At 41.8% G+C, this 27761-nt stretch overlaps 1 protein-coding gene across 2 annotated transcripts in view; it reads right to left on the reverse strand.

Annotated features, from left to right (window-relative positions):
- ltk (leukocyte receptor tyrosine kinase) overlaps positions 1–27761 on the reverse strand; it is a 65370-nt gene that overhangs the window by 17339 nt on the left and 20270 nt on the right. For both annotated transcript variants that reach the window (XM_028565153.1, XM_028565154.1), the window contains exons 5-19: positions 21208–21347; positions 19348–19485; positions 14208–14357; positions 13401–13501; positions 13121–13281; positions 12605–12699; positions 10334–10405; positions 9772–9946; positions 8352–8502; positions 8048–8176; positions 7489–7645; positions 4649–4834; positions 3442–3540; positions 812–973; positions 514–624 (exon numbers count right to left, since the gene is read on the reverse strand). In XM_028565153.1, the coding sequence (XP_028420954.1) occupies positions 514–624; positions 812–973; positions 3442–3540; positions 4649–4834; positions 7489–7645; positions 8048–8176; positions 8352–8502; positions 9772–9946; positions 10334–10405; positions 12605–12699; positions 13121–13281; positions 13401–13501; positions 14208–14357; positions 19348–19485; positions 21208–21347 (2027 nt within the window). The remainder of the gene's footprint in view (positions 1–513; positions 625–811; positions 974–3441; positions 3541–4648; positions 4835–7488; positions 7646–8047; positions 8177–8351; positions 8503–9771; positions 9947–10333; positions 10406–12604; positions 12700–13120; positions 13282–13400; positions 13502–14207; positions 14358–19347; positions 19486–21207; positions 21348–27761) is intronic.

Raw genomic sequence — 27761 nt, forward strand, 5'->3', positions numbered from 1 at the left:
CTTCCTATTTAAATGTCAAAACGTTCTGCTTGTCCTTTTTATAGCTAATGATGTATTTTCAAAATATAGTCATACAGATGCTACAGTACATCTCTACTCTTTCCGGCTTCCGTGAAAACAATCGTACTGTAAGCAATAAATACAACATATCACTTGCATTATCTCACTTCTCATCTGCTGTATAATCTTGTTTCACACTCTTTGGCACACAAACAAAAAGTCATATTTACACACAAAAAGCAAAAGGAGAGTCACCTGAAATAAGTGCTTGTAATAAAAGTGTCCATATGTGCTCACTTCATATTGTGTCAGCAACATTTAATTCAGAGCCCTATCTTCCTTCTTTTAATCATCTGGTGCACAGCCAGGGGAGGGCATTCAAACCAACTATTATCAAAAGGTGTTCCTGTTTGTTGTCAGCAACACCTGGATACATCTGTATATCCAGCTGTGCTCACAGCCGGTGAAAGGCGGACGGCACAGACTGCACACAGAACTGGAGGATTCTCTTACTGAGGATGACGCCGGTGCAGATCAGTGCGATACCGCTCGCGATGGTGGAGACCACGACTGCCAGGATCAAAGATACTGACATCTGGCCGTGCAGAGCCGGGCCTTGAAGAGCTGCCGGGAGACAGGGGATAAGAGGCTTGGTTAATAAACTTCAAAAAGTGATTTTGTTTAGATGGTTTATGTGTTCAGATTGGTAAGAATTTTGAGGGCTTTATCGTTTGACATTAAAAGCAGCCGTTAACACATTGTGGCTATTATCCAAGAGGACACGTAGTGTTGGTTGGGGGTAATTACGTACCTATGGTGCCGACACATGTGACGTTGTTGCTGGCCAGGACTTCATCGTCATCGCAGAGACAGAGGATGAGTGAAGTATCTTCATCTAGTTTGCAGCTCTGCGTTTGACAGTGGCTGCAGTTCAGCTGCACCTTGATCTCACACTCGCCGTGACTTTCCATGGCTACAGGGAACAATGTACACGCACATAAACAAATGGATGCAAGGAAACGCAAACACCAGACATAAACAATTTGTGAAAGAGGGAAATCATTACGTTCGCAGGATACTCCAACAACAAGGTCAGGTGATATGCTATAAGTTTCTTTTTTCAGCAAATCTTATGAAAATATTAAACCCAGCATTGAATTAAAAGTATTGTCAGTGCAACCAAAGCCAGATGCTTTATAGCTTATTCCTCTGTGTCACAGAGCTATATTGAAAATGTACAATGAACATGGGCGCTGTAGTTTATTTTGAGTCAATTACACAAACATCATCCCATTGCCGTAAAAACTTTCTAGAGCACCGAATCCGTGGCTGAAAATACTCCTGTTTTGGGCATCGTTCACCAAAAACTACAGTGCCCAGGCATTTAAGAATATTAGTTAGCCTTTTATAAAAAATTCAAGTATTTTATATAACACTTTAATCTCTAAACACATTACATGTAGTATATGTGATCAATTAAGTCTGTATTTGTGTTAAACCTGGTATTGAGCTTGTAATAAATTGTTTCCATTATTAAAAAACTCTAATCTGTGACCTAACCGTGCTCTATGGTTTCTTGATACAAATTATTAATATAAAAAGGAAAATATGTGTCATATTAAACCTCATCCTTCACTTAACGGTTTACCCCAAAATCAAAAATACATATTTCCCCTCTTACCTGTAGTGCTATTTACCAATCTAGATTATTTTGGTGTGAGTTGCCCAGTCAAAGCGCCAACAAAATACATTTGAGAAACTCAACAGCAATGTCTCTTTTGAGAAATCATGACTCAGTTACTTTGCGAGCAGTTTCATGTAGGAACTATTATCTTTCTACCGAATTCCAACACTGGGCAACTCAGACCAAAACAATCTAGATTCATAAATAACACTACAGGTAAGAGGAAAAATATGTATTTTTGATTTTGGGGTGAACTGTCCCTTTAAAGATGATATAACTAAATTACAGGAACACTGAAAAAAAGCAATAATAACCATTGAAGTGAATCTCTTTGTTAAGATCTTGCTTTGGATGCGTTTCATGTTTGAACACTTCAGAGGCTGCCACTTTGTTTGAAAGCATTGCTGGCAGCACAAGCAGCAGAAACAACAGCGTCTTTCACATGAAAATTGAGGGCTGTGTGTCCGGGCCGAAGGCAACAAGCTACATGAGGCTGTAAATTAGTCAACTGCCTTCCTCTTCCTCCCGCTAAATAATGAGAATCAGATGGTAGTCTCACAAAAAACACCACAACATACAGTATATCCAGGCACATGTGAGTCTGTCCTGACACACACACACACACACACACACACACACACACACACACACACACACACACACACACTAAAAAGGTAGTTGCACTTTGTTTTGTTAAACATATTAATGCCAACCCAGAAACTTCTACGTCTATTATGGTATTTGTAAAGACTTGACCCCATTTTGAGCTTTTCTCTAATGAGCTGTTGCTTCACACTGAAAAATCACTTCACCTTCCTCCTGCCCAACATTTGTGTTACATTCATCATTATAACGTTTTCAGTCAGACTTCTTGTGGATCTGGCCTTAAATCATCTGCTACACATTAGCAGCAGCGAACACACATCTTAAGGTCAACTTACTAGCTTTTTCAGAGACTTTAAACTGCATCCCAGTGATTGTCCTTATCAGCCGACTGAGTTTGTTTTCTGTTCGGTTCTTTTCTACTCTATTGTAGTTTCACAAAACACTCAACTCGTGTACACTTAAAGTACTACCTTTTTGCGGGGCTTTTAATCACATCTCACGGTCTTCATTAGAGGAAAAAGTTAGCTCTCTGTTCTCTTCTACTACAACATATTCTAATCTACTCAATGTTGACAAAACGCTCTTAACTCAATGTACACTTACTAGCTTTTTCCGCAGATTTCACCAATCAGTAGATGGTGTTTCCATTCTTTGCTTGCTATTCTATTACTGTTTACTTCACTCTATTTGTGCTCTCTGCTCTATTTCACTCTACAATTACTCCATCCTTCATTATTTATATCTAGTTTGACAAAAAAATATATTCACTCAATGTCCACTTACTCACCTTTTCCAGAGCATTCATTCATTCATTAGCGGTTGCCCTCTCTTCTACTCTACTTGACTCTACTTGCTCAGTTATATTCGGTTTTATTCTAGATTAACCAAAAAATCCTAATTCAATATCTACTTAATTACTCAACTATATGTCACTGTCTTCACCAGTGGAGGTATTATAGGTCATTTGCTCTCTTTCTTTTTTATACTTAACAGCATCTCACAGTCTACATCAGGGAATGGTATTAACTCTCTTTTCTCTCCTCTACTTTCTTTATGCCACCTCTTTTTTCACTACTCCAATCTGACAGAGTCATTATCAGATTTATCAGCATCACTATCTTCATAAGATTAGCATATGATGTCAGTCATACCTGCCAAAGGCTGAAGGAAAATCTCTCCCATCGGATGAATGAATGAGATTCCACTCTGACCGTCGGCTGTGATCTCATCGGTCAGTGCAGCGTCACCTCCTGTCACAAAAGGTATGTTGTGTACTCACCTATCAGTCAGTATTTAAAAATAATGTCAAACCATTTTGACCCAATTCATTTATGCTTGTCATTTTTCTCATGACAAAAAAAAAACCACCATGATGCACAGGAACCTTCAATTTTACCTCGGTGACAGAAAGCCGAAAGATTGGGAGATTATTTGGATATTACCATATAACCTCCTCCATTCTGTTGGTTCTCACAAACTGTTCTGTCACTTAAGGACAAAAACATAAAAATTAACAAACACAAAATGTACTATGTATGTAGTCTCGCTTTGCCAGATGTTCCTCCACAGCGCTGCGGGGGAGGGTCTGGCTAGTCCACACAGCATTCTGTGATGGGAGAAAAAGGTGCTCTGATTTATTGGCATTTCTCTAAACCAATCACAATCGTCTTGGGCGGTGCCAAGCCCTGAGCGGAGCCACAGTGCTGCTGCAAAATAGCCTCGGGAAGGAAATTGTTTTGGTGGAATGTGTACGTTCAAAAGTTGTTTTAGCCGTGCTACAGAAAACTCAGATTGGACAGATAGTCTAGCTAGCGGTCTCGATTTACCCTGCAGAGATCTGAGGAGCAGTTAACCATAGTCCTCATAAATCCACCGGAGTTTAAAATTCCATCACAAAGAAAGCAAAGGTAATGGAAATCCGGACGAAATTGGGAATTTCCAGCGGCAACGGAGCAATCCTGGAAGTGGAACGTTGTGGATATAGACTATGTATGTTACCAGGGCAACACATTATCAAATTGCACTGCGTGGTGGTCCTCGACAATACTCACAACATTTCAAAATTGTACATGAATGTGACAGTGACACTGTTGGAGTCCACTGTCAAGTGCAACTAGACAGGCATAAACATGCTTCAGACTGAAGCACAAATCAACCGTCTTGTTTGTCCTTTTTTACAGTTATGTCACACAAATGATAAATATTCGCCTTTAAGGAGTTTAGTAGCACGTCTGGGATGAAATGACAAGAGGGAGCAAGACAGAGAAGAATGGACATGACCGTAATTTGGGTTTTTAGTGCAGGGGTTAGAAATGGTAAAGCAATGTTGTTCCATGGTAGCTAAAACAATACTGTTACCTCTGTAACCTCCTCCGCCGCCTCCAGCTGTGCAGGCCCCACCTCCACCTCCAAATCCCCCAAAGGTGGACCAGCTGAGCTTGGACAGGGCCAGGGGACATGAGGACCCCCCTTCACCACCCTCCAACAGAGACTTTCCCGCCCTCACGTAAGGACTGGGACTTTCGTTCCAGCCTCCACCTCCACCTTCAGAGACACAAACACAAAACAAGCACAACATTAAACAGTATTTTATCATCATTACATATAAATTTGTTATACCATACTACTTTCATATTTTGAAAGGGGGGGTGACCTATGATTAGAGCGAAGGAGAAAGGATAAAAAATGTTGCAATGTTAGACAGAGTAAGGCATTGCATTTCCATACAGTTGGGGGACTATCAAACACACATTTAAAAAAAATTGTCAAAACAGATGCAGCAGAGGCCAAAATATGCCAACTTTTAGTGTCTAGTGTGGGTCAAGCACCAAAAACGCTTCCCTTTAAACAAATGGATAGTGTCTTTTGTTAGACCCTTCCTTCCTGGTAAACCTATTGTAGGTCTTTCAAACTCCATGCTAGTTTGTAATGCAAATCTGTCATAAAGTTATTTATTAAAGGTTTTGTAGGTTGTAACTGTATTATCAGTTTTAAATATTTGCTATTTTTGTGATGGCGTTTTTCTGAATGTGAGATGCTTTTTTTGTCGTTTGTTTCATATTATTGTTTACTTTTATTTTGAAGTTCTTTGGAGGCTGGCGATCTATGTGTCAAGCTAAGATTCAGCCTTCTTGTAGAGTATATAGGCTGTGTGTTTTTACACATTTTTATTCTTGACACAGATGAAGGCGTTTATAATGAACACGTTGGGGAAATAAAGTAGATTCTTCCTTTGTTACTTGAGCAACTAGCTGGCTGGTAAAGTAGAGATAGCACACTCCTATACATTTGTAGATGCCAACACAAGCCAAGATACCTTGTTGTTATCCCTTGAGAATTTTTTTTAATAGACTTGTGCTCCTCCCGAGCCACAGTGGCTGATCATCGCCAGCCTCTTCTGGCATATAGCAAGCTGCATTGGCTCTAGTCAGCTGTTACTAGAGGCCCTTGATCTGACTAAGCAAATAACAGGGAAATTCAATGAGAGAGAGCTGGTTGGACCCCCAAATCAGACTACTCTCTCTCATTGAATTCCCCTGCTGTTATTTGAGTCTGCTCTGTGAGTTAGGGACTATACGCCTTAAGAAGGGAAGATTTTCCAAGGAATGAGCTCAGTCTTTGAGACTAAGTTTGTGGGAAGACCTGCTGGAGATTTGAATGAAACATTAGAGATACACAGCATAGAAACAAGAGGAGACAGCAGAGAGCTTGTTATGTCCACCAGTTTTTGTAGTGTTGTTGTGTTTCTTTGTTTTTGTTCACAGGTAGCTGGTGGGCGGACATGAGAGGGTCAAGTCATTCAGTCTCCCAAATATACACAAGAACACAGGTCTTTGTTTTTTTATAGTTATTTATAGTGGGATTTTAACTTTTGCCACAGTGCAGTGATGGAGACCGAGACCCTTCAGCAATAAATAATCATGTAACGAGTCGACAGGTCCAACCACCAGCTGATCATAGCCTCTAATCTACGCTGATGAGCAGAAAATCACATGTCCAGCAGCAGTTCCTCAGCCATATCACATTTTGTTTCAAGGTAGCCAGACACAGTTCACCACACATATCACACTCACACGCAACACACACAACACACTACTAAGAGCTACATATTTCCCCTGACACTCAGATCTTTATCTAAACAAACCCACAGAGGTTTCAATAAGATGAGCTGATAGATGGTTTATGTTGAGACTGTCGGTCAGAGGGGATTTACTGAGAACGTTCGAGTAGGCATTTCCAGGAGCAAAGAGAGACCTCCCTGCCATAAATGTCTTCATTCAGCATGTGAGGAAACTAAAAAAGGCAATCCAGACAGATCCCCATTATCCACAGGCCAAACACACCCTGCAGTGTGAGAGGATGCATGCCTGCCAACGTGTGCTGCTTCGAGTGTGTGTGTGTGTGTACACAGAACAAAACAAATCCTCTCGTAGCCTTCAACCAACACGTCTCTATAAAGAGGTTTTAACGCTACCTTTTAGAGAAATGAACCTGTTGTCATCTGGCTCATAGCACTTCAGAACATGAGAAAAACAGGAGCACATTCTTAACTAGGACACTTAACCTCTCTGTGATCGTAAAGTATATATATACCCGAGTCTGCAGCCAAACCTTAAGGTCATCAGGAATATTTTATATATAACTGATACTGCATATACTGTGTAATGTTTAATTGTGTTCTTTCTTTTGTATTGTCCATATACCATAATGTGTCAGTTAAACAGTTGAACCAGTTGAGAAGTGTTTCATCTTCAGCTTTTATATCAAACTGCTGCACTCAACCTGGGAACTTTTATCAAGTCGCAATGATTTCAAGGGGTTTACAAATGAGAAGAGAAAAAAAAAACATTCTGTCATCACATTATAAATTTGTCATCACCTTTGTAATATACCTTTTTCTCTAAAAAGCCCTGTGTTCTTGTTACTCCAAATTACTTACAGCCTTTACTGTCTAAAGTTTTCACTGGAACTGCATTGATTCAAGGAATGAGGACTGTTTACTGCATGTTCTGTGGATCATCATGATTCTGGAAAGAGATTTTTTTTTTTTTTCAATGCTGTGATGTATTTTGGTGGAGGGACTAATCTCAAATCGGATATCTCAAAACCTGATAATAAAACTGAAAGTGACTGCCTGCCACTATAGATAAACAGTACATCCGCACTTGTAATAAATAGTATGACCTATAATATAATACCTGCAGCACCAGTTTGACCGTTGGTACTGGCAGCTATGGTGCTGTTTTCATACTGCTCCAGTGGTATCTGGTCCAGACTGGACTCTGGGTCCTCCAGGTAGGCATTTCCTCCTCCGCCAGCCGCAATCAACAAGGGAACCAGCTCACCGTCCTCCATCTGTCAAGACAGATTCAACGGAAATTGGAAGCAATTTCAACTATGTACATGCTCGATGGTGCACATGCGTACATTTTCATCTCAATTTCACTGCAAATCTAAAGGGAGTTTTGACAAAGCATCAGTCTCAGCAGGAAAGCAAATTGAACATGGGAAACTCCCGTTTATTACCGATGGAAGATCATAATAGAAGGGACGAGTGAAAAATGTTCTTGTGCCAATTCTATAATAAAATAGCTTTCAAACTTTAAGTGTAGGTCCAATCTATATTTAAACCTGTGGATTAGAGTGTGGGACTATAGTGAATTGTTTCAATATGCCTACAGACATTTTGTATAAGGTATCAAACAAACCCACATAAAGGACACACACTACTGAAAAAACACAAGCATCTTCTGTCACCTTAAAGACGTAGGTGGCTCCCCCTCCTCCGCCTCCTCCCCCAGCCCACTCCGCACCAGACTCTCCTCTGAGGTTGTCTTCAATCACCGACGACTCTCCCAGGCAGATCCTCTGGGTGTGGGGATTTCTCTACACCGCAGGGGAAGAGCGAGATTTGAGTTTTAGAGAAAGAAGCCGTCTTCACAATCCAGCAGGCAAGTTTTTTTTGATCTAGGTCACTTTCTTGTCTCTCCTCTCCTATCCCAGTGAAACAGCACACACTTCAATAAATCCTTCCAGTTGGTCCTCGAATTACCCTACTCACCCCCGGGCAAGCATCCTCTCCCTGGTGGCCTACCAAGATGTAAAGTACATCTCCTTTCTCCAGAGGAAATATGGCAGATATGAAGACACCGTGGTTGCGTTTGTTGTGGTTTTTGGCTCCTTTCCCTCCTGCAGCCCCATAAGCAGAAATCCTGAGGGAGATCATTGCACCACAAGGGGTTTAAATACTGTGACTGAAAGAAATTGCTTTCTGGGTCAGTCTCCACAGTATATTACACACTAGATGGATAGGTTGCAATCCAGCAATAGATGCCATGGTATAACACACACATAAGGAGACACAGTCACATGCTGTTCTATAAAGATGTCCTCTTACAAGCAGACACTCTGTGTTGATATTGGCATAAAGTATAGCAGTGTTTAATGTAGCCAAAGTAATTCAACACCCTATATATCCTGTACGATTAATCCTGCCACTTTTCTGTTGCCTCATTTCATGTTGCTGGCGTGATAATGAGTTCCCATGACGGTCTATGCAAAGACAATCAAATTCCCTGAAGTATGATCTGGCAGGACAACAATCAATTACACTGAGAATGGCCAGAACAATTTAAATCCCAAGCACGCGGACACACCACTAAATGGTCGCCAAGCCCAGCTTGTCTTTTCTATGACTAAGCTCGTAGAAATGAAGTATGGATGAAATTCAGAAAAAATGTAAAACACCGTGGAACTCTCTGACATTGTGCATAATGGGAATCACTGCTCTTACAGGATAAGACTGGCTATATTTTTGTTATGTTCAAAAACTGCTATGAAAAGACCAAAACTGACAATGCATTAGTCCATTATAACACACCCACACCCACACCCACACTATATAAAATATTTTCTGACTTCCCTGCCCTGTCTGTGGCTCACACATGCAAGCACATTAGTTGTTAATGGATAAATCTTTTTTTTTTTTTTTTTTTTTTTTTTTTTTTTAACGGGTCACAAACACATTTTAATGTCCTATACCACCGGGACACTGCAGATTTTAGCAGAAGGTTACTCAGACAGAAGTACATTGCATTTCCTGAGGACCTTTCAGCTGCAGATTTTGTGCACTAGTGAGTATTTACGTCAGCAGGCCAGCATATGTGGATCGACTTCACCGTAATAAAGAGAACATGTCACCCAGTGCAGCTTTGTGGCTCATTTGTGTGGTTTTAATAGTTTGTGGAAAACAGTAAAGGTCATTGGCAGAGTAATACGCTATTATCAGGCTTTGACTACACAAGCAAAACAGCATTTTTTAGTAGGATTCACTGTGAGTTTTTGTCTTCTCATGGGATTTGACAATAAGAAAAATATTGAATATTACCAGACTTACAGTTGAACAAATAAAAAAGGACCAGCCTCTGGATTTCCACCTTAAAGCTGAGATGAGCATTAAAGCCATCCCCCCCATCACTTACAGATATCGGTTTGTAGCAGGTACCCTCCACATTTGGACTCCTTTCAAGGGGTCTTCCCTCCCTACAGTGACACTGACATTTTTGTTCCTGTAGGTACTGTCACACTGGGCTTGGGTCGGGCCGTGGGGGCCACTGGCACCGCATGAGTTAAACCACCATGTCATCAAAGAAACCTCTAGAAAAATGAAGACAAAAAAAAGAGAAAAACACCGACATGGGTTGGTAGGTCATTCAGTCATTAAATGTAAAAATATATAATAACAAAAACACGAGAAAAAAATGCAAAGAAATATGTAAGACTAAGATTTAGTTGGACATTGGAGAAGAGAAACACACATAAAACTCTAAAAGAGTCCCTGGAAATTGTATTCACCATCTGGTACATGAGCGCTGAATGCAGTAAAAGTTTCTGGTCCGTTTATATGGTATACTAAAGCTTTAAGCATCAAGAGAAATTGCGTGTGTACAATCCACCACCTGGTATGTAAACTGCATGCAGAATGGATTAAAAATGACATAGTAGAAGAGGTAGGCTTTGTAAATTCCCATGGTATAACGGTACCTGAGAATGAAGGCTCTGGAAGGGGGCTTAAGAAATCCTCTAAGTCCGCCATTGGCAGGAGAGAGTTCAGATCTGGGGAGAGGCAGGAAGGTGGGGAGAGAGACAATGAGTCACAGTCAAACAGCCGCATATCACTGAAGCATAAATTATATTCAGACACAAAGCAATAAGGATCAAAGGAAATGAAAAAAATTCAGGGACGGGTATATTGGAAGAACATGGACACATTTCCTGAGACTCATTCCTGAGCAAAAAAACAGAATATATTTCTCAATGGCAAATTCCACCAGTTGCGGAACGGCGGCGGAGTCAATAGGTTTCCATTAAAGTCAAATGGGACCTATCTTGCACTCAGCGCAATTATTGCCTTTGTACACCGACGCATGTATCATTCCTATTTTGCACCCCTGACGCACAGCGGACTTTTCCCTCCACAGACGCACGTCGGTAAATTAGGGAATGTATTTACGCTCCCGAGGGCAGTTCTGCAAAAAGAGGAGGCGTGTTCAGGCGCAAACGTTCCCTGGTGCTATTTTGCAGTTTCAGAAAACAATTCCGCCACTGACCAGGAAAAACCTGGTCTAAAGTCAGTGGCGCTAGTCTAAAGTCAGTGGCGCGTTATTCAGATGCTATTTTAGGGGCGCATGCTTGGCCATAATGTAGCGTGCGCACAATGCGCATACACTTTGCTTCTCTCATCTACCCGGACGCAGCCGTTCCCATTTTTGCAAACCATACATAATTACAAGGAAAAATATTACTTAAAATCTTCAGGTGTTTGGATAGATCAGGAGGCACTTTACAGTACAGTCCTCAAAAAGTTGCAGCATTCTTTGTGGCTTGTTGTGTTTTACACAACATTTCCATGAATCATGGATGGGTTGATGACATAAATGAGGAAATATTAGAAGACTTAAGGAGATGTGATGTTGAACTACGGTGGGATTGGACACTCCGGCGGGATCTGGTCCGGGAGTGGCAATAAGCTCCTGGTGGAGCGGGTGGACGGAGATGGAGTGGGGGGAGGAGGAAGGGGCACAACAGGAGCAGGTGGTGCGTTTGGAGGCCCACGCTCCATGGCTGCAGCAATCCTCTCCATACTGTGGAGATGGAGAATCTATTCTATGTGAATTCGCGAGATCTCGTGGGTCCTCGTGACTTCAGCTGTCAGTCATGGCAGCAGCCGTTGAAAGTAATAAAGAAAGACATAAGGTAACATTTATAAGACAGATAGCCTTATTGGGCATTGTTAGCCTTATAGTTTAATAAGCCAAACAAAGTTATGTTTCGCATCTACATTCAATTCAATTTGCTTTATTGGCATGAGTCCAACAAAAACTACATCTAGAGTAAGACAGTGACACGGGGCTAATCAACAACAGACAAATATCTAGATAAAAGCTCCCAACTTTAAATAACAGTAACCACTGGTCAAATATATACACCAAGTATATCTTTAGCAGCCAAATCTACATTTTATGTTTAATGAATTCAACCTTCCATTTGTGCAGCAAAAGGAACATTTCTTTATTTAAATGTTACATAGACTCCCTTTGTGAAAGAAACTAGTGTGACCAGTAACTTACATGTTTACTCCCCCTGGTGATGGAGGCTTGTGACTTAAACTAAACATAACTTACTATATGTACTACTATAACTTGGTTTTACATAATTATTGCCACAAATATGCTGAGCCATAATTACATGGTGCCGTTTTTATTATGGTCCGTAGCATTTTTTGATGGAATGTTAGTAGAGAGCTGATCGGGCCGCATTTTGCTCTCCGAGCCCGGCCCACGTCTGACAGAGCAGTAACCGAACCCGACCCGAGCCTGACAGGCATTAAGATATTTATGTCCAAGCCCGACACAGTTAAAATCTAATTTTGTTCTCTTACTAATGACACATGTAAGTTTTGTTTGTGTGGAAAGCCCACTTTTATTAAGCAACTGTAGGAAGGCATTCGGAAATGTCAACAGATGAGCGCATCAGCGCACACGGGGCAACAAGTGCACGTCACAGCTACATAAACAAATTTCTGCACACAGGAAGATGGATGTTAGGGTAATATTTTAAATGTATTTTAATCAAAAAAACGAACCTTTGCATCAAGTGAAACAGGCCCACTGGCTACCAACATAATAAGCTGTTTAAATTTAAAATGTTCAATGCCTTATCGTGCTGATGTGACCGAGCCTGACCCAAACATCCTTTCTAAATATCTGTCCGAACGGTCGGGTATCCATCCTCTACATGTTAGCAACAGCTTACCTGTGTTGAAGCAGGCAGCTCCAATTGCAATGTCATCGAGAGCGACATCAGCATTGGAGCCTTTTCCCCACACAGCTGTCACCTTCACGTGGAACCTGGAGCAAGCACATGTTTATTTAGAGAATTAGAGTTTTTGTCTATATGTTAAAGGCAACAGAAATGAAATCCCAATCGGTGTACAACAGCTTCTAGTGAAGAATAAGTCAAATTTTCAAAAATGATTACAAATTATTGCGATGACGGCAGCAATGTTCTTCACTTATAGTCAAACTAAAGCACTCATTTTGTTTTGAGATGAAAAATAAAGTTAATCTAAATATAACAAAACATGATGTGAAATACGGTCTGTTTTTCAATGACAAGGAAGAAGAGGTGAGGAAAAACAGACTGGTACAGTTGAATGATAGAGGTAACCTATGTTATGCTTCACAAGGGACCATGCCTGTTCTTTTTTTGTAGCATGTCAGTGTTACATAATCTTCTGCTACTCAACCCTTTCATTTTAATTTTACGCACCCATGATTAAGGCCAGTCAGCTGCAGGGCAACATCTTCCCAGTCATCTGCCCACTGATCATTTCTCTCCCAGACCAGTGGTGTGGTGGCGGACCCATTCTCCTCTATAGCCACCAGCAATGAACCATTAAAGTCCCCATACAGGTACAGAGAGAAACGCATCTTTACAGAAAAAAAGTAAGCAAAAATCTTTTGTTGCCAAAAAGCAGCCTCACAAGGAGAAGGGAACAAAAATATATCAACAAAATGATTAAATTATTGTATCCGTCTAAATAACTGACCTGGCAGACAGTAGTAGAGACGGGGGGAGGGAAAGAGGAGCTCTGAATGGACGCCTCTCGAAGGGAATTACTCTCTCTGACCTGCAGGAACAGAAAGTGCCCTGGCGGCGCACAATTAATGTCACACAGCAGAACGCTAACCAGCTCATGAAACAAACTGTTTGATGTCTGATACAGTAATAGTTTAAAAAGTTTTTGTTGTATCATCATCATAAGATTTGGCAAATTGCTCATGGGCGCAACCCACATAATCAGCGCTGCTGCTCATCCCACAAATGCATGTTCCTTCAAATGGGGCCCCATTTGAAAGGGAACTAAACAGGCTTTCCAACGGTATACAATCTATTGCCAAAAAGCATTGTTACCACAGAGAAATAATCTACCAAACACAAATTTCCTTACTTTTTGTGCCAAGTTTATAAAAAGAGATCGATACCTCTGTCTGTGTATCAATACAGTATTGCCACGGAAAATATCGCGATTCTACGCTGTATCGATTATTTCTCCCGACCCCTAATTAAAAGCCAGTTTGAGACAAAACAAAACGATGAGTTTTGAGACTAAGCAAAATAAGTTATGTAGTGACAAGACATTTTTTAGCTTTTAGCTTCCAACTCTCCACATCTTAGCAATTCATCAGAAAAGGACAAGATTATTTCACACACACACACACACACACACACACACACACACACACACACACACACACACACACACACACACACACACACACACACACACACACACACACACACACACACACACACACACACACACACACACACACACACACACACACACACACACCTGGTGTACTCTGCAGAGTGACACCCTGCATGTCTTCTTTCTCCAGAAGTTTGTCTCCAGCGACTCTTCTCCAGGCCAAGTGCTGGTTGGACACGGACCACCCACATGCATCCTGTTCAAATGAACAGTGAGAGCCAAACGGAAGAGCACCTGGGAAGAAGGAAGATTATAATATTAAACTAAAACAGAGATCAAAGCTTCTAAAAAGTCCATACTTTCCCTGATTCCTCTTTTTTCAAAGCAAGAATTTCATTTTGGAGAAATCAGCTAAGCACAAATAATATACTTCAAGGGGTGCCATACTGTATTTTCATGTGCATTAGTCTGTGTACTTGGGCAGGTTTCCTTCACTCTCCACATACTATCTGTACTCCATTATGTTATACTGTATCTGCAGGTAGAGTGTCCTGACCTCTCCCAGGCTAGGAAATAGGCTTGTTTGGCGTCTTAGAGTTACACGAGACGATCAATAACTATTCCATCTCTTTGCATCCAGCCGAAAAAAAGTTGGGAAATAAATTAGCCACCGTAAAAGTAAAATTAAACAAAAATGCCTTAGGCAGGCTAGTCACTATGACAGTATAACATCACTATAAAGACAGGACTTTTGAGACACTGCAAGTAGCTGTTGGAAAAAAATTTAGCTCAAACCTCCTTATCTAATTTTCTACATGTCTACACATGTTTAAAGTCCCATGGCATGAACATTTCACTTTATGAGGTTTTTTAACATTAATATGCATTCCCCCAGCCTGCCTATGGTCCCTCAGTGGCTAGAAATGGCCACAGGTGTAAACCGAGCCCTGGGTATCCTGCTCTGCCTTTGAGAAAATTAAAGCTCAGATGGGCCTAACTGGAATCTTGTTCCTTATGAGGTCATAAGGAGCAAGGTTACCTCCCCCTTCTCTGTTTTGCCCGCCCAGAGAATTTGGGCCTCTCTCCTCCTCAATAGCTACAGACATGGCACATACTAAGGGAAAGCTCATTGTGGGACTGGCTCTAGTGGCTGCAATTCTGCACCAAGGCTGAATTTCGGGAAAGAGACTTCAGATACAGTATTAGGGGACCACTAAGGTCGATATAAAAGCATCCAAAGAGCACCATGTCATGGGACCTTTAACAAATAGTTCAACATTTTGGGAAGTATGCTTATTTACTTAATTTCCATGAGTGAGATGAGAATATAGACACCTATCTCGTCTGTGTAATAAGTATGGATGGGATCGGATTAGCCTAGCTAAGTTAAACATCTATCTAACATATCTAAAGCTCAGTAATTGATATGTTGTATCTTAATTTTCAAATCTGAAAACAAACAGAAATGTAAAAATGATAATTTATGGTTTTAGGGGGAAGTAATTTCTGTAATTCTTTCTAGACAAACGACAGTTTCAGTCAGTATTACTGCCTACTGTCGGTGGCAGTTACAGCACCTGGCAGTTGTTGCTAAATGTTACATCACATAACTCCATTTGTAAAACAAGAGTTGTAGTATTTGCATTTTTGTTTGTGTACATACTAACAAAATGTAACACGATAAATAGTGAGTTTTTTTTAAGGTGTTCCATTATTTTGTATTAAGTACCAAGCTACTGCCCGCTGTTTTATGCTTTTAAGATAGCTTACATGACTCAGGCTCTGTTCTAAACGCACAGACACAAGATTGAGCAAAGAAAATCGGTACCAAAGAAAATCTTTAACATTCTCATGAAGAAAGCAAATTAGCACATTCCCCAAAACTATTCCTTAAATCACACAATGTACATGTATATAAGACCGATGTTGGGAGGCACATTTTACAGAGCTAGACCTGTTCCTCCGTTGTCTTAACTAAACACATCACAATCTTTATCATGGACACAAAGATACAAATTGAAATCCATCTACTCTTGATCTGATCTCAAGTAAGATGACAAAAAAAGCCATTTATAATATGTTGAAGTGTCCCTTGAACAGAGTATTTTTTAACACTCATGCAGGATCGATTTTACTGGTGGGTCATTCAAAAAAATGATACAACCACTGTGACCCAGCTCCACTCCCCTGGGAATCCACAACTTAAGAACTCTAAATAGCCCAATACCATTGATTTAATTACTGACTAAAGCGAGGCCTTTTGATTCTCAGTGTGGTAAAGTGTTGACTGATGTTTTCAAAGATATAAAGGAAGCTTGTTATATTTCAGACCGTGAAGTCGGAGGAAATGAAAGGTATTAATCTACTCTCTGAAAACACTTCTGCAGCACATTTTTTAAATCTGGGATTTCAAAACACTAATAAATTTGCAATGGGTGTATTATTATTATTAATATTTCATAATATTTTATGTTCAGAAATTTTTAAGGCATGATTTCAAGATGATAACTTAAAAAAGAAAAACATATCAATAAAAGAAGTTCCAGGTAATAAAACCATCTTGTAAGTTTTCTGAGGACAGGAGCTGTACTCAGGCTTTGCACTTTAAATGTCCTTATAATAGTTACTCCCTGCATTTTAAATATAATGTGTGAAATAATCTAGTACCTCCGGTCAAAGGATTAACAATTTATTATGGATTTAAAGTTGAATACAGATAATGCAAATGGATTATAGCCTGCCAGTAGACTCATATTCTGCTTTAAGACACCGTTCTGTATGCTGGCCTCACTTAACTCGCCACCCACTATCACAAAAACTAAGGCACTCACACAGACACATCAGTTGCTTTTCATTTTTTCACACTTCCACTCTCAGAATCAGTTAAATGGTGCAGATTAGGGCTGGGCAATATATCAATATTATATCAATATACAGTACAGGCCAAAAGTTTGGACACACCTTCTCATTCAATGGGTTTCCTTTATTTTCATGACTATTTACATAGTAGATTCTCACTGAAGGCATCAAAACTATGAATGAACACATATGGAATTATATACTTAACAAAAAAGTGTGAAATAACTTAAAATATTTTTTAGATTATATTTTAGATTCCTCAAATTAGCCACCCTTTGCTTTTTTGATAGTGCTGCAAACCCTTGTGTTCTCTCAATGAGCTTCATGACGTAGTCACCTGAAATGGTTTTCACTTCACAGGTGTGCCTTGTCAGGGTTAATTAGTGGAATTTTTTCCCTTATTAATGGGGTTGGGACCATCAGTTGTGTTGTGCAGAAGTCAGATTGATATACAGCCGACAGCCCTATTGGACAACTGTTAGAATTCATATTATGAAAAAGAACCAATCAGCTAAGTAAAGAGAAACGAGTGGCCATCATTACTTTAACAAATTGCGAAAACTTTGAATGTGTCCCCAAGTGCAGTCGCAAAAACCATCAAGCGCTACAACGAAACTGGCTCACATGAGGACCGCCCCAGGAAAGGAAGACCAAGAGTCACCTCTGCTGCTGAGGATAAGTTCATCCGAGTCACCAGCCTCAGAAATTGCAAGTTAACAGCAGCTCAGATTAGAGACCAGATGAATGCTACACAGAGTTCTAGCAGCAGACACATCTCTTACAACTGTTAAGAGGAGCATGCGCAAATCAGGCCTTCATGGTCCAGCTGCTAGGAAACCACTGCTAAGGAGAGGCAACAAGCAGAAGAGATTTGTTTGGGCCAAGAAACACAAGGAATGGACATTAGACCAGTGGAAATCTGTGCTTTGGTCTGATGAGTCCAAATTTGAGATCTTTGGTTCCAACCGCCGTGTCTTTGTGCGATGCAGAAAAGGTGAACGGATGGATTCTACATGCCTGGTTCCCACCGTGAAGCATGGAGGAGGAGGTGTGATGGTGGGGGGTGCTTTGCTGGTGACACTGTTGGGGATTTATTCAAAATTGAAGGCATACTGAACCAGCATGGCTACCACAGCATCCTGCAACGACATGCCATCCCATCGGGTTTGCGTTTAGTTGGACCATCATTTATTTTTTAACAGGACAATGACCCCAAACACACCTCCAGGCTGTGTAAGGGCTATTTGACCAAGAAAGAGAGTGATGGAGTGCTGCGCCAGATGACCTGGCCTCCACAGTCACCGGACCTGAACCCAATCGAGATGGTTTGGGGTGAGCTGGACCGCGGAGTGAAGGCAAAAGGGCCAACCAGTGCTAAGCATCTCTGGGAACTCCTTCAAGACTGTTGGAAAACCATTTCAGGTGACTACCTCTTAAAGCTCATTAAGGGAATGCCAAGAGTGTGCAAAGCAGTAATCAGAGCAAAGGGTGGCTACTTTGAAGAAACTAGAATATAAGACATGTTTTCAGTTATTTCACACTTTTTTTGTACATAATTCCATATGTGTTCATTCATAGTTTTGATGCCTTCAGTGAGAATCTACAATGTAAATAGTTATGAAAATAAAGGAAACGCATTGAATGAGAAGGTGTGTCCAAACTTTTGGCCTGTACTGTATGAGGCTAGATATTGTCTTAAATTTTAGATATCATAGTATCATATATATATTATTATATGAAGTGTTGTCTTTTCCTGGTTTTAAAGGCTAAAGTGATTTTCTGAATTTACCAAACTGTTCTAGCTGTTCTATTATTTGACTTAAAGCTTTTTGATATTAATAAACGTCAGATTCAAGCCATTGCCAAATGAGTTGCTACAAAGCTAATTAAGACTATCAGCTCCACATAACTCTCTGTATTTCTCAGTATGGCCATGTTCAGATGATTGTGTCGTCCAGTAACTTTCCCACGCAGAAGCTCAAGTGAAGATAATTACCTCTTCTGAAGAGTCCATCATGTTTTTTTAGTCCTCCGTGTCCTCCTTGCATAGCAACTGCGTGGAGGAGGGGTTGGGGCGTGTGCGCGATCACGGAAGGCTGTATCATGTGGATATGCCAACAGTTTTGTTGTCATTTCTTGGAATTCCTCATGGGGGCGGCAGAAACTACGCACTATAGCTTTAACCCACTTAGTCACTTAGTAATATCGCCACAATATTTGGTCGAAAATATTGTGACATTTGATTTTCTCCATATCACCCAGCTCTAGTGCAGATTCATCATCATACAAGGGGAAATCTCTACAGCCAACTGCATAAGTGGATTTTCAAGGGGTACAAATAGAAATGGAAGGCCCCAATTACCCTCAAAACAGCATCCTTTTCTGCACACTGTGATATTATTAGTAAAAGAAAACAAAATCTCACCACAGATGAAGCCCTCGTCCTCTCCTAAAGGACAGTCGGTGTGGAAGTTGCACACTTGGTTCTGGTCAATGCAGTCTCCTGAGTTTTCACAGTGGAAAGATTCCCCACAAGCCGCATCCAGCCCGATGACCTGGTGTTCTGCATCACAGCAACCACACAAAGATTTTACTACACATCCTCTACATCATGGAGAACTAAGTCTAATATAATGCAACATTTAGAAGTCATTTAATGCTGATAAATACACTTCGAGTGTTACAGTAAATATAGTACATATCTGTCCATTAAATATAAGCTACAGCCAGCAGCCAGTAAGCTTAGCTTAGCACAAAGACTGGGATCAAGGCAACAGCTAGCCTGGCTGAACAAAATCTAACTACCTCTTCAGCTCAATAATTAACACGGTGTAAAAATATTACACTTTGTTTTACAGGGGGTTATGTGCTTGACTCTCTCTTGGCCCAGGAACAAGAGATTCCTGGAGTCCCTGCTGGTTGCCTGGCAATCGCTCTCAGCCAAGAAATAGTCCACCACATCTGACTCTGCGAGAAGTCGAATAAGCCTACTTCTATAGCTGCCTGATCGCAGGACTTGGAGTATGAAACATTGAAATGAATAAATAATTGTCATTTAACATGAGGTTTTCATTGAATTATTTGTAATTATAAAAAGGAAAAAACAATGTGTATTATATGCAGTGTTGCCACAGTTACTTTGAAAAAGTAACTTTACAGACTTCTTGATTTTAAAAGTAACTTAGTTACTTTACAGATTACTTGATTACAAGTTACTTTATTAGTTACATTCAGCACCTCAACATAAAAATGACAACTGGTTTACTGTGAGGCAGCTCAGCATTGCCAGTAGTAGGATCTGGTTTATTATGGCACGAAAGAGAGCGAGTCAACCGTGTTTAAGGGCAGCATTTCCGCTACAACATAGGCCTACTGCCCGACCAACTTCTTCAACTCTCCCCCACTTACTGGTTTTGCACCAAAGTCCAGCTTTTGCTGTTTGGGTGGTGGGGGACCTCCTGCTCTCTGCTTCGCTCCACCTGCTGGGACTTGCTCTGTAAGTTTGACTGCAGTGCTGCGACTCCAAATGTTTCTTCAAATTTGACGTAGTGTTTTTGTAGCTAGATAGCACTTTGTCGCCTCCAGCACAGAGTGTACAACCAACCTTAATATTGCCGTCTTTAGCTGGCACAAACTCTAAATAGTGACTGTATTTCCAGCTAGAAAGCGCGCAACTCTCTCCTCCCTCCATTGTTGTTTACGTTTGTGTCGCTGCGTGGTACACATGATCTGTCCTCATGCTGAAAACGTGACTTGTCGCATACGTGACTTCAATCCCCGAGACGCAAGAAGAAAGCAAAAATATATATTTTTACTAAGGAAAATGACAAGAATAGTAATGCACAGTGACTTGGATAAGTAACTTTAATCTGATTACTGGTTTGGAAATAGTAATGCGTTAGATTACTCGTTACTGAAAAAAGTGGTCAGATTAGAGTAACGCGTTACAAGTAACGCATTACGTGGCATCACTGATTATATGTCACTGTAATTCTTTGTTTTAATTTAGATATTAAAAAGCTTGCATACTGAAATCTTAATAATTAACTAAACTGCAAAGAGAAAACCTTTTAGTATCTCTCTTTTCAGTGGTCGTGGAAAATAAAAAAATAAAAATGTGGTGTCACTGTGAAAGGTCAACAGGTTTCCAGTTTAAACAAACTGTACAGCTGGCTCCCTCTGTTTTCTCCGTTTAGTCAAAGGTGCTTATCAGAGGAAAGAACTACTATAGTGTTTGGTTTGAGCAATCAGTAAGTCACAGCTCTATAGAACACGATGCACTCACCTGATGCACAGTCTATGAGCTCCAGAGAGTCCAGAGCCACCGTGGCTCCATCTTCTCCCAAACAGGAAGTGTAGAGCAGGATCACCTGAAAGGGCTCGTCCACCTGACCAATCACAGTCTCCAGAACCTCCCACTCAGCCCTGCATCAACCAATGACAGAGACATGTCTTTTAAAATCAGCTGTAGGTATGTATCCAACCCTGCTACTTCTCTCCCCATAATTTTAGAAATCTTAAAACAATTTGGCCAACTGTCAGGGTATAAACTAAATTTTGGGAAAAGTGAGTCATTTGCAATCAACAGCCTAGTAGGTAAACTGCCAAACCATGTAGCCCCCTTTAAATGGGTAGACCAAGGCTTCAAATATTTGGGTATCTTCATCACTGGGTCCCTGGCAAACACTTAGCAATTTTGACCCTTTGCTTAAAAAAGTCGAGGAAGACTTCAACAGATGGTCTACTCTGCCCCTCTCCTTAGCAGGTAGGGTCAACCTAATCAAAATGACCATCCTCCCGAAGTTTCTCTACCTATTCCAACATATCCCTGTACTTATCTCAAAGAAGTTTTTTGTCAAAGTCGATAAATTAATCTCTCATTTTCTTTGGGGTAATAAACCAGTGCGCATGCGGAAAAACATATTGCAACTCCCTAAAAGGTCTGGGGGGCTAGCCCTCCCCAATTTTCTACAATACTACTGGGCTGCTAACATTCAAAAACTCCTATACTGGACAGTTGAATCTGCGGCCGATCAGCCAGCCTGGGTCCAATTAGAATTTTCCTCCTCTAAAACCTCATAACAGTCATGGTTATGCTCCCAACTTTCATGACATTAGCGTTAACCCTGTAGTCATTCAATCGCTTAAAGAAAGAAAGCATTTTGGCCTGAAGCATCCCTCTATCCTTGCCCCTGTAGCCCACAATCATAGTTTCAAACCATCTATTATGGATTCTGCCTTTCAACTCTGGAGTGACAGAGGTATCACGGCTATCAAAGACCTCTATGACAATGGCACCTTCATGTCTTTCACTGACCTGTCAGCCAAATTTCAACTTCCCTCTGCTCACCTTTTTCGCTTTTTTCAAATTAGGCATTTTGTACAAAAAGATTACCCTGACTTTCCAAATCTCCCCCCAGAGACTTTGGTAGACACGCTTCTCAAAGTAAACCCCACTCAGAGAGGGGCTATTTCTTATATCTTTAAAGCCCGTGATTCCACTTTCTCTAATTTCCCCCAAAAAACCAGAGATTTATGGGAGCAGGATTTGGGGCATATTGAGGAAGACCAATGGAACCAGATTCTGAAGTTAGTCCACAACTCTTCCATCTGCGCACGGCACGGACTGATTCAATGTAAACTGATACATAGGATTTACTATACTAACCAGATTGTCTAAGTTCTACCCCAATGTTGCAGATGTCTGTAATAGGTGCAACCAATCTCCTGCAGACTTCATTCACATGTTTTGGTCATGTTCAAAGCTAGCAGACTTTTGGTCTAAAATATTTGACACTCTTCACACAGCCTACCATTGTGTAACAAACCCAAATCCTTTGTCTGCCCTTTTTGGTTTATTACATGGCAGTACCCTAACAGCTGAAGCACAACATTCTTTGGCCTTCTGTACCCTGCTTGCTAGGCGACTGATCTTACTTACCTGGAAGCAGGCCTTACCCCCATCATATGACAGATGGATTAAGGAAGTCCTACACAATCTAAAACTTGAGGCTAAGGTTCTCCCTTAGAGGCTCTTTGAGGAGATCTGATAAAACTTGGAACCCCAAGTCATCATAGACTCCCTAGATATCATGCCTGATGAGTGAAATGTTTATGTCCTCTGGATTTACAGTGTAACTAACCACCAATGCATTTTTTTTTTTTTTTTTTTAATTTATTTATTTATTTATTTATTTATTTTATATATATATATATATATATATATATATATATATATATATATATATATATATATTTTTTTTTTGTATATATATATATTTTTTTTTTTTGTATTGTGTTTGTTATCTAAGAGCGGGGGGCATCAGGGTGTGGGACCCCTTGTAGGGGTCAGGGATAGTGTACTGTGGGGAGGTGAGGGGGAGTTGGAGGGGGGAAAAAGAAAAATGTGAGCACTTTTGCATATTAGTATAAAGTACTGTTTCACATTGTGTACTCTTTGTATGTTTGGTGCTCAATAAACATACTTAAAATCAGCTGTAGGAATTCACTACTTCCGTTATGTGTTGTTGGTTTGTATGACACATTTAAAGGTACTGCATTAAAAAAGTTTCAGTTTTCCAAACATGAGGTTTATCACAATAATTATGTTATATCATGATATGTTGGTGAAGCATGCCTTAGCAGAAACAACCAGTATTAAAATAATTGTCCATGTTTAGATCTTAAAAGGAGAACATTTAACATCTGCTTCTAGAAGTTTGGACAACTTCCATGGCGTTTCCTTCACATCCATTGAAACAAATTACGAAACACACACCTTCCAGGCCAAAGTTTGTTTGTGTGGCATTTTATTGTAAACAAGCACTTTGTTTAAACAATTCTTATTTGTCACTATGAAGGCCTAGCAAACTTATTGAATATATTTCCTTTCTCATAAAACATGACTTTTTACGGCACAATATTGCCACTATTCAATAGAGCTTTACTTCACACATTACAAATCCTTGAAGGACAAGGCACAGGGAAGCAACCCGAACCCAACCCATCACGTCCAACAGCAGAGAAGAAGATCCAGGGGCGAAGGCCCTTGGTCAGGTGGCCAAAGGCCTGCGACAAAACGCTGTGGAAGGAGGTCAACACTGATCTCTGCAACATACTGGAAGGGATCAGAGGCACAACCATGAAGAAGTTGGAAAGAATGGGCGATCTTATATATGCCTATGGGGTGGAACAATTCAGAGTGGTTGAAGGTAAAAAAGCTACTCCGTCAATCCCCACAAAATCGAGAAGGCAGACAGAAATAGACCGCCTAGTCAAGGAGAGGAGATAGCTGAAGAAGCAATGGAGGAAGGCCTCAGAGGAAGAGAAGGGGGGCATAAACCTGCTGCAGGAAGAGATTTAGAGCAGGCTTGTAACACTGAGGAGAGCTGAAAACCTTCTGAGGAAGCACAGAAGGAAGGAGCGAACAAGATCACGCTTTTATAAAGATCCCTTTAAATTTGTGAAGAGTCTCTTCACAAAGGAGAAGAGTGGAAGTCTCTTGGTATCAAAGGCCGACCTGGAAGAACATCTAAACAATTCCTGCACAGATGATAGACACCAGGAAGAAGTTACGCTCCCTCCTGACATGCCACCAGCCAATCCACCAGAGCACAAACTGGATATCAGTCTACCCCAAAAGAAGGAAATACCAACGTCTTGGCGGAGAGCCGGAGGGATTCTTATTCCCAAGGAAAAGGGCTCATCAGTGATTGGGCAGTTCCGCCAGATCAGCCTTCTAAACGTCGAGGGAAAAATCTTCTTCAGTGTGGTCGCTCACAGATTGGCAGAATACCTGCAAAGAAACAACCTGATTGACACGTCAATTCAGAAAGCAGGCATCTCAGGCTTTTCTGGTTGTGTAGAACACGCTAGTGTCATCTGGCATCAGATCCAGGTCGCCAAAAAGGAGGGAACAGATCTTCACCTGGTATTCCTGTATCTCGCGAACGCTTTTGGTTCAGTACCTCACACCCTCCTGTGGACAGCCTTTGACTACTTCAGGGTTCCAGCAGCTCTCACAACCCTTGTTAAGGCCTACTTTGAGGATGTCCAACTCTGCGTGACAACAGCAGAGTACACGACAGAATGGCAACACCTGGAGGTGGGAATCATGGCCGGCTGTACCATCTCTCCGTTGGCCTTTACTATGGCCATGGAGGTCATTATCCGGGCCTCACGATGGACGGTTGGCGGACAGCGAATAAGACCTGGGCTGAGGCTGCCAACGCTCAGAACCTTCATGGACGACCTCAAAACTTTAACCACGACCAAGGTTTGCACTGTACGGCTACTAAGAAAGCTACAGGAAAACATTGAGCGGCCCCGCATTAAGATCAAGCCGAGCAAGTCCAGAAGCATCTCCATTGTCAAGGGGAAACTGTCAGAGCACCGCTTCCATATTGGCGAGGAACCCATTCCAACGGTCTCCGAGAAGCCTGTGAAGAGCCTAGGTCGGTGGTATGATGCCTCCCTTAAAGACAAAGAGCAAGTAGAGCAGCTCAGGAGGGAGGTAACCAGCGGCCTGGAGAACATCAACAGAACCCTGCTTCCTGGCAAGCTGAAGCTCTGGTGCATGCAGTATGGACTACTCCCACGTGTCCTGTGGCCGCAAACCCTCTATGAAGTCCCGCTCTCAAAGGTGGAAAAGCTGGAGAGACTGGTTAGTTCATATGTAAGGAAGTGGCTTGGCCTTCCCAGGTGCCTCAGCAGCATTGGGCTCTATGGCAAAGGGATGTTACATCTGCCCATTTCCAGCCTGGCAGAGGAGTACAAGTGCGCCAAAGTCAGACTGGAGATGATGCTACTGGATTCGAGCGATCCATTTGTAGCCCAAGCTGCTCCCATCCTGGCTACTGGGAGGAAATGGACTCCATTGGCTGCAACTGAGCAGGCAAAAGCAGCACTCAGACACAAAGACATCGTGGTTCGAGTGCAGGAGGGGAGGAGTGGTTTTGGCCTGGGTGCCAGTACACCAGTGTGGCGTAAGTCTTCTCCATTTCAAAGACGCAAGCTGGTGGTCCAGGAGGTACGTCGGGAGGAGGAAGCAAGAAGGTGTGCTCAAGCTGTGGCACAGGCAAAGCAAGGGCAGTGGATGGCATGGAAAGGAGTGGAGAAGAGGAAGATCTCCTGGAGTGAATTGTGGGAGATGGAGGCATTCAGGGCAAGCTTTACCATCAGGGCTGTCTACGATGTCCTGCCTTCTCCTGCAAACCTAAGCCAGTGGTATGCCCGAAGACCCCACATGCCCTCTATGTCCAAGTCCAGCAACACTGAAGCACATCTTAGTGGGATGTAAGACCAGTCTCACCCAAGGCCGTTACACCTGGCGGCACAACCAGGTGCTAAAGTGTCTTGCAGCAGTGCTGGAAAGCCGACAGACAGGTGTGAATGCCCTTCCTCCCCCGTCATCTCGGTGGCAGCCAACACCATTTGTCCGGGAGGGTGAGAGTAAAGGCAGCCTCACTACCGTAAGACCAGACACTGGGAGGCTGAGCAGAGCACGCGACTGGAAGCTGCTGGCAGACCTGGATAAGAAACTCTGCTTCCCAGCCGAGATTGCAGCTACCGACCTGCGACAAGACCTTGTTCTGTGGTCAGCCTCAATGAAGCTTGTCAACATCATCGAGCTCACCTTGCCCTGGGAGGGTGCAGTGGAGGAGGCCTATGAACGGAAAAGGCTGAGGTACGCAGAACTTGCAGCCGATGCGCAACAACAGGGCTGGAATGCGAAGGTACACCCAGTGGAAGTAGGTTGCAGAGGGTTCGTAGCCACCTCAACATCTAGGCTACTCAGGGAGATGGGAGTGCGAGGAAAGGCCCATCGACAGGCAATCAAAAACCTCTCCAAGGCTGCTGAAAAGGGGAGCCAGTGGCTGTGAATGAAAAGAAAGGACTCCGCCTGGGCTTTCAAGTGAGTTGATGGCATCTAGGGAGTGAACCTGGGACGCTGGGACTCACTGCTGAACCCTCTGGAGGTGTCGTGGGCCTATCAGCGAAACACCTAAGAAGGAGGGCGCCCACTTGACAACCCAAAGGGTGCCATCACTCAATTGACCATCCCACGGAGTCTCATCGGTGCCTCAAGTACGAATAATTTAGGGATATTAACATCTAGTCCTACACAACAGACCTAGTCTAAGAGTCCATTTCTAAAGAAACACCCAATGCGGTCACCGCTTTAAACAAACCGTTTTAGTTGAGTGGTAATGGTTTACTGTTGTGAATACACAGTCAAATGAGGATAATGAGTACAATCTAGGGGCCACTTCAATGGCAAGTAAGCCTCTATTTTGCAGGTAAAAGGTTCAATTTGGACAGTTGCTTATTTCTGAAAACAGTCAGTACAGGTTAAACATGGCACTGGGAACTGTGCTTTAAATGGAAAGTGCGTCTAGAAGTTCCATCTACAGGTTAGCATGTGATGAATAGTGGGCTGAGTAAATGAAACCACTGCCTGTGTGTGTCTCATAATGGAATTGCTCAGTCCATTACTGCACAGACAGTAACAAAGCCAATGTACAAACTTATTGCATATGCCCATCCATCCCTCTTCTGTCCTAACCAATTATATATAAATTCATTTCCAGGGTCTGCATCTGGACACATGAATGCTTTTAGCTGCTCTAAAGAGAGCTATACTTCAGCATTAGATCAATAGGAAATACCTGTCCCCATTTCCCAAACAATACACAGGGGACTGCTGTCCCCACACGGCCACAAGTCTACAGTTTGTCCCACATGACAGCTAAAAAACATTTTCTTTATTTACCTTTAGAACCACAGGAGTAAACTGTATTAGTTTCTGTGCCCTTGCTCTGTCTGAGGCCTGTTTCACCA

This window comes from Perca flavescens, chromosome 20 (assembly GCF_004354835.1).
Source record: "Perca flavescens isolate YP-PL-M2 chromosome 20, PFLA_1.0, whole genome shotgun sequence".
Lineage (NCBI taxonomy): Eukaryota > Metazoa > Chordata > Actinopteri > Perciformes > Percidae > Perca > Perca flavescens.